At 44.7% G+C, this 7,748-nt stretch overlaps 1 protein-coding gene across 1 annotated transcript; it reads left to right on the top strand.

The window, feature by feature from the left end:
- Positions 1 to 10: 10 nt before the first annotated feature.
- LOC145766130 (uncharacterized) lies at positions 11 to 5,893 on the top strand. The gene has a single exon (XM_082577787.1). The coding sequence runs from the start codon at positions 11 to 13 to the stop codon at positions 5,891 to 5,893; it is 5,883 nt and encodes a 1,960-aa protein (XP_082433913.1).
- Positions 5,894 to 7,748: the final 1,855 nt, after the last annotated feature.

Here is a 7,748-nt window from a genome sequence, read left to right as displayed (position 1 = left end):
TTATATAAGTATGCATACTCGAAAAAGTATAGGGACAAATGTTAAGCAAAATGTAGCTAGTGAAGAGGGCTACCAGGCAGAAAAGCTGCACAGCTTAAAAAAGACACGGCAGTCTCACTTGGGTCTTCTCACTAGAAGAGAAAGAGATGTCTTGGGTGCCTTAGCTGATGGGATTGGTGTGGATCAAGTGAAACAATTTCGAAGTGAGTACAATAAAGCGTACCAGTCGTGTATAGGGGCATGTTCGCAATACATGCTTGCAATCCCTGTCAAGCAAGAATACCTTGTTGAATTGGAAGATGCTCGCCAGCGATGGGATGAAGTACAGAAGCGCAAAGATAAAATGGATGCCCGCCTTTCTGGGCAAACTAGTCCTAAAATGCCAAGCTCGTCGAGTAATGCCCAAACCTTCCGCCAGTCTTCTGTAGCACCAGCCACTATTGGACAAGTTGTGCAACCTGGAGTGGCTGTCAAACAAAACATACGTGAGAGGGCAATTCGTGTAGCTAGGGAGGCTGCAAATGACTATAATAAGCAAAAAGAAGAGGAGAGGTCTGCTGGTTATCGCCTTCAGTACAGGTCGGAAATGTACCCTCCTCGGCCACCGCCCCCTTCTCAGTCCAGTGATCATTTTCAAAATAGTGAACAGGGTGAGACAGGCAGTCATTATGTAACATACGATAAAGTAGGCCCTTCAGAGCCGTCACTAAATAGGACCAGAGTAGAGGAACGTAGGCCTGGCCGTTTGACTCCCTCCGGTTATACTATGGAACATTCTCCGGTGGAACCTGTTCGCTTAAGCCCGCCTGCTTTCAATTCAATTCCTTCTGTTGGAATTAGATCAACTCAAGACGAAAATTGGACATCCATTTCTCAAGACAGAAGACCTCGTGAACCTGACATCAATGGACTTGTTGACGCCCTGTACACTATGACTACTTCCATAAATCGGAACCAATCCAGCATGGAACCGTTTGATGGTGCCCCAGAAGACTATCGGCGTTTCATCCGGCATTTTGAAGCATACACCATTCGGGGAGTTATTGATGCAGCGACGAAACTTGACAAGTTGATTTCTTCCTGTGTTGGTGAAGCAAGAGAAAGCATTGCAGACTGCATCCTCAGCTCTTCTCCAGATTTGGGCTACCTGGAAGCAAGGCGAATTTTGGAAAGCTCTTATGGTCAAATGCACAGCATTGTAAGTGCCTATACTAGAAAGTTAACTGAGGGAGCTCCCATCAAACCTAATGATGCAGAGAGTATTGTTAAGTTAGCTAGGGACATGCGTAGCTGTGAGATTGCTTGCAGTGACTTTCCCAATTCAGGTCTAGACACACAACAAGTCATTGGCTCCATATTTGGTCGACTCCCTATCTATATGCAAGACAAGTTTGTGTCTTCTGTCAGCCATCAATTGGAAAGAGGACAAGCTGTGACCTTTTCTCAGCTCTCTCAGTTTGTTCAGAGGAAGGCCCAGGCAGATAGAAGTTTCCTTGGACAGCTCGTTGGAAGAAGAAAAGAAAAGGCATCAAGTACTGTCGCACCCACTGCTAGACAACCACGTAGAGTTTCAACATTCTTGAATCAAACTGTCGTAGCGCAGAATGCAGAGGCTGGTCAATCGAAGGGAGTCGGAGATTCTACGATGTGTTTGGCTTGCAAAGGTGCACATCAAGTCTGGAATTGCCAAACCTTCAAAGACAAGTCTGGACCTGATAGGTGGAAGCTAATTTGGTCCAGCAAGCATTGTCTTAATTGTCTTGGAAACCATTTTGTCAGAAGGTGCCCTTCGTCCAGGACATGCCAAATTTGTAGACAGAAGCACCACACCTTGCTACATCAGTCTAGCCAGGATGGACGTAGAAATCATAGCCCAAGCTCGAATGCCAAGAGTCCCCATGGGGCCGGTGTTGTGTCCAATGCAGCACCAGAGAAGAAAGTGTGTAGTACCACCACTTTGCAACACTCTAGACATGGTGAGGTGAGACTTAAGGTAGTCCCAGTGGCTGTGTGGGGATCTGACTCTCAGAAATGTGTGAACACGTATGCATTTCTGGACGAAGGTTCAAACTCCACTTTGTGCACCATGAGTTTGATGAAGAAGCTTGGAAGCAGCGGCAAGAGAGTTGGGTATTCCCTTTCAACTGTAAATGGGACAACCCAACAAGAAGGATTCAAGCTCAAACTGTCAGCAAGGGGCATTAGAGAACAAAAGGTCATCCCTTTAGCTGATGTGTTAGCAGTACCAAGCTTGCCAGACTTGGAAAGCAGCATCCCCTCCAACGACATTGTAGAGCGTCATGCCCATCTTCATGGTCTGGACTTTCCTATGTTGGACCAAAGGAAAATTGATATCTTAATTGGTGCAGATGTCCAGGCAGCGCACATTGCTACAGAGTTCCGTCAAGGCAGAAGTAATGAGCCAGTAGCATGTCGGTCAGGATTAGGTTGGGCATTAGTTGGTCCCACTGGCGTTGAAAATCCAGAATCTATGGTGCACCTAAACTTTGTTAGGAGTGAAAATGTCTTGCTCCATCAACAAATGGAGCAAATGTATAACACAGATTTTAAAGATGCTGGTGTAGTCGAAGTAGCGCCATCAGTTGAAGACAAAGAAGCTCTAGCCATAATGGAGGATTCGGTGTTAAAGGTTGATGGACACTATGAAATTGCCTTGCCCTGGAAGAATGGCCATGTAAATCTTCCATACAATAGATCGCTTGCTGAGAAAAGACTGAACCAGCTGAGACACAGGTTTTTAAAGGACAATGACTTGTTTGAGCTTTACAAGGAAAAGATCCGGGAATATGTAGAAAATGGTCATGCCCGTCCAGTACCAAATGATTTACTTTCTCCCTCATCCAAAACTTGGTACATACCCCACCATTCCACTGGAGGGAAATTTAGAGTGGTTTTTGACTGTGCCGCAAAGTTCAAAGGAACTTCCCTGAATGAAAATCTGCTTCAAGGCCCAGACTTGACTAGCAATTTGGTTGGAGTTCTCCTTCGGTTCAGGCAGCAGCCAGTTGTAGTAGTTGCAGATATTAAAAGTATGTTCCATCAGGTGAGGGTGAAGCCAGATGACTGTGACAGCTTGCGTTTTTTGTGGTGGCCTAATAATGATCTTTCTTTACCTCCTCAAGACTACCAAATGTTGGTACATCTATTTGGTGCAACATCCTCCCCTAGTTGCTGTGGCTTTGCACTCAGAAAGGTGGCAGAAGACAATGAGTTAGGGGCCAGCCAAGAGGCAGTGGATGCCATAAAAGGTAATTTTTATGTTGATGACTTCCTCAAATCCTTTGAGACATCTGAGGATGCTAAAAGAGTTGTTCTGGAAATTAAAGACTTACTGCAGCAAAGTGGTTTTGTGCTTACTAAATTCATTAGTAACTCGGAAGAAGTGGTGGAGTCTTTGCCTGATGAGTGTGTGGTGAAACCTTCTTTAGATCTACATCTAGACGAGGGTCCTGTTGAGCGTACCTTAGGAGTGCAGTGGAACACACTTTATGACAATTTTGGAGTGAAGATCAATGTGCAACAAAAGCCAGTGACACGCCGTGGCATTTTATCAATGGTCAGCCAGGTCTACGATCCTTTGGGATTTGTGCAGCCATTCTTGTTGCCTGCAAAACGTATCATGCAGGATTTATGCATCAGTGGCCTGGGTTGGGATGATCCAATACCTGAAATTAAAGCCTTAGCTTGGCAAGAGTGGGTAAGATGTTTGCCAGCACTGCAAGACTTGAAAGTAAGTCGGTGTTTTCGTCCAGCACAGTTCAAACCTATTGTGACAGAATTGCATTGTTTCTGTGATGCAAGTAATATCGGTTATGGCGCAGTTGTGTACTTGAGGATGGTGGACAAGAGTGGAAATGTGCATTGTGCCTTTGTCATGGGGAAGTCACGAGTGACTCCAGTGAAGCCCATGACTGTTCCGAGGTTAGAGCTGTCAGCTGCGGTGATTGGTGTCAATTTGGTTCGCTCAGTGAAAAATGAGCTTGATTTGAAGATTGATAGGACTTTCTTTTGGACTGACTCCACATCTGTACTACAGTACATTAGGAACACTGCTAGAAGGTTTCAAGTTTTTGTGGCAAACAGGGTTGCAGCAATTCATGCTGGGTCAGAACCATCACAGTGGCATCACGTTAGAACCAAAGAAAACCCAGCAGATATTGCGTCTCGTGGTCTTGGTCCAGACAAGCTTTCCAAAGCTGACCTGTGGTTTAAAGGACCAGACTTCTTGCAACTCAGTGACGAGCTTTGGCCAGCCGGTCCTGAAACTTTGGTTCCTTTACCTGAAGATGACCCTGAGATCAAAAACATGTACCGAGTGAATGCAACTGAAACTGAGGAACCTATTGGAGGGTCCCCTCTCAATCGCTTGTTAAACTATTTCTCTTCGTTTGTTCGTCTAAAGAGGGCAGTTGCTTGGATATTGCGATTTCGGCGATACCTGAGGTCAAAGACTGAGCTTCCCAATCAATCAGGTGCATCTGTAAATCTCAAGGGCGACTTATCGGTATCTGAGTTAGAAACTGCCACAATTGAGATTGTGAAGGCAGTGCAAAAAGAAGCATTTCCTTTGGAGATGAGTTCGCTCCAGAATTGTAATGAGTTTGGTGTGGGTGGATCCCAAACTGTGTTGAAAACTTCCTCTGTTAAAAGGCTGTCCCCTGTGGTGGTTCATGGTGTGCTTAGAGTTGGTGGCAGATTGCACAAGTCCCCTGTCTCTCAGGATGTTAAACACCCTGTTATTTTGCCTAGTAAGCACCATGTTACGAATTTAATTATTGAGTTTTACCACCAACGTGAGGGTCACATGGGTGCCCTACACACACTTGCTGCCAGTAGAGAATTATTTTGGATTGTTCGTGGTCACTCTGTAGTTCGACGTGTTTTGCACGCTTGTAGAAAGTGTCGTCTTCGAAACGTTGTTGCTGGTGAGCAGATTATGGCGCCATTGCCTGAGTTTCGTGTTACTCCAGGGAAGCCGGCATTTGCATGTGTGGGTGTCGACTACATGGGTCCAATTATGGTTAAGTTAGGTCGTAGCTGGGTAAAACGTTATGGTTGCATTTTTTCGTGCATGGCCACCCGTGCCATTCACATAGAGATTTCACATTCCCTTTCCACCCATTCATTCCTGCTGGCATATCAACGATTCACCAACCGTCGAGGAACACCAGAGAAGATCGTGTCCGATAACGGTACAAACTTTGTCGGTGCGGCCAGAGAACTAAAAGAAGGAATACAACGATGGAATAACAGCATCATCCACAAGAAGTTCAGTCAACACGGTACGCAGTGGAGTTTTAATCCGCCCGGTGCTAGTCACCAAGGAGGTGTCTGGGAGCGTATGATTCGTACCGTCCGCAAGATTATGCTCTCGCTGACTGAAGAACGTTCACTAGATGACGAGAGCCTCATCACATTCATGACCGAGGTCGAGCGCATCATCAATAATCGTCCTTTGACCTCAGTTACTTCTGATCCTGACGACCTGGAAGCTTTGACTCCAAGCTCGTTGTTGACCGGACGATTGGCTGCATCTCTACCTACCGATGTATTTATCGAAGCAGACGGCTACCGTCGTTCGTGGCGTCTGGCAAATTGGTTAGCTGACCAGTTTTGGAGTAGGTGGCTGAAAGACTATTTGCCTACTCTTCAAGTTCGGCAAAAGTGGTTGCAACCCAAGCGCAACTTGCAGGTTGGGGACATTGTACTTGTGAAAGACGAGTGCTTGAAAAGGGGTATGTGGCCCAAAGCCCGAGTAGAGGAGGTATTTCCCGGGTCAGACGGTCATGTTCGAACAGTACGAGTAAAGACCGCGGCATCGTCATACAATAGGGACATCCGCAAACTTTGCCTATTGGAGGCATCGGATTGATCAGGACATTTGTTGAAATCATGCCTTTTGTGTCGACACTCCTGTGTTAGACCTTTCGACAACAACGGAATGAAAAGGACATTTATTTGAAAACCATGCCTTTCGTGTAAACCTTCATAGTCTCGACCTTTCGACGACGGAATGCACAGGACATTTGTTTATAATTACTGTATTATTTGTGTGTACTCTTATGATTCAGACTTTCGGCCTTCGACGAGCGACGGAATCAACAGAACATTTGTCTGAATCAGAACTTTTGAACTTGCTTGCCTTCTATTTTTTTTTGTGTTTTTTACTATGTCACATGCCGCATCAAGTTTATTGCTGCAATTGTATCTACTCGTTGTAGGGGTAGCCTTCACATTTTAAATTTTATCGTTTATCTAACCATTCCTCTTTGTGCTCATCGAGCTGTTCTCAGTCCTACTTGTCACTGCTGGGGTCGGCCATTGTGTTGTGTCAAGCGTCTTAATATGAATATAATCTGTTTGGTACAGTTATATTGGGGCCGGTGTAGAATCCGCTTGAAGAATTGCCCCTTTTTTGACACTTCGTATTGCTCTCTGCTGCCGCCACTAAAACATAACAATCTCTGGCGTGCAGAATCTGTTGAATCTCTTTTTGTGTGAACTACCCTAGCATGAGGGTGTGCTAAAGTTCACTGCATGGCCTCTTCGACTCCCAGCGTGGCTTCTCTCAAAAGGTTTGTGCTAACTATGTTTATTTATTTTGCAGCACTTAACCTTAATGTTTAAAAATCAGATAACCAGATATAACAGACTTAAAGCATTTGGACAATTGAACTAAGCTCTGAACATTGACTTGCAAGTAATCTGTGGCATATGAAACTCTGGATTGGAGTTGCCATTTTTCCCCTCTCTTTTTCTTCTGAGCTAGCCTGGGTTGTTTTTTTTTGTTAGCTCAGTTAGTTGTAGTATTTGGGTGGGTTGGGCCTTCTTGATCATAACTTGGGAGCATTTGGTTTGGCACTCACATGTGCTATTGTCGGCTACCCCACAAAGTACATTTCCATTTTTTATTTGTATTGTAACTGTCTGCATTTTTAGTGTTATTTGTTTGTGCTTTATTCATTAAATAGAATCACGTTGATATTGGTGTCAACAATTATTTTAAGACGATCGTATGCTGCAATTCGGGATTTCATACACAAAATAATTTGGGCAATGTTTGGCAAATGTGAGTTAACTATGAATCTGCTCGATGGATCAAGTGATGTGTCTTCAGATCCACCTTCGCTATCCAAGCATACTTTTCTTTTCTGCTTTCTTGAAATTTCTTCAATATGATGACAGTCACTACTCTACCCTTTTCTTCGAATTCTTGAAATTGGGATCTTAATGTTTGAACAAAGTTATGTAGATCATGAAGAAAATTTGTTGCCTTATTCAAAGTAGTTTTGCCATCCTGCAGTGCCCGACTAGTTTTATGAAACCGTTCTATTATGCACGACCATAACTCAATTAAATTAACGGTTATGTCTCGCACCTCCCTTGGAAATTAGCTGACGCGCCCTGGGGAGGCATGCCCCCTGGCTAAGAACCACTGGTTTACACAGTTAGCATATTCGTTGTATGATTCTCGTCCTTTATTCTTTAGATCATGCCCAGAAGCATGTCAGTTACTCTTAGTAAGTTGTTATCGGTGGGCCTATTTTCTTGGTGGGCCTGGGGCTGCAGCCCCATCAGCCCCCGCCTTAATCCGGCCCTGACCACAACAGACAGGATTTTTAGAACACTGCGAAATCCTACCACGCAGTTTACACGGCCTCCTTCCTGTCGCTGGTGCCCGCAAAATCCTATTTAGCTGTTCACACAGCTCCTCTCTGTACATAACC

Source organism: Aplidium turbinatum, chromosome 3, assembly GCF_918807975.1.
Source record: "Aplidium turbinatum chromosome 3, kaAplTurb1.1, whole genome shotgun sequence".
Lineage (NCBI taxonomy): Eukaryota > Metazoa > Chordata > Ascidiacea > Aplousobranchia > Polyclinidae > Aplidium > Aplidium turbinatum.
Note: the sequence above shows the minus strand (reverse complement) of the source record. Positions and strands in the feature narration are given on the sequence as shown.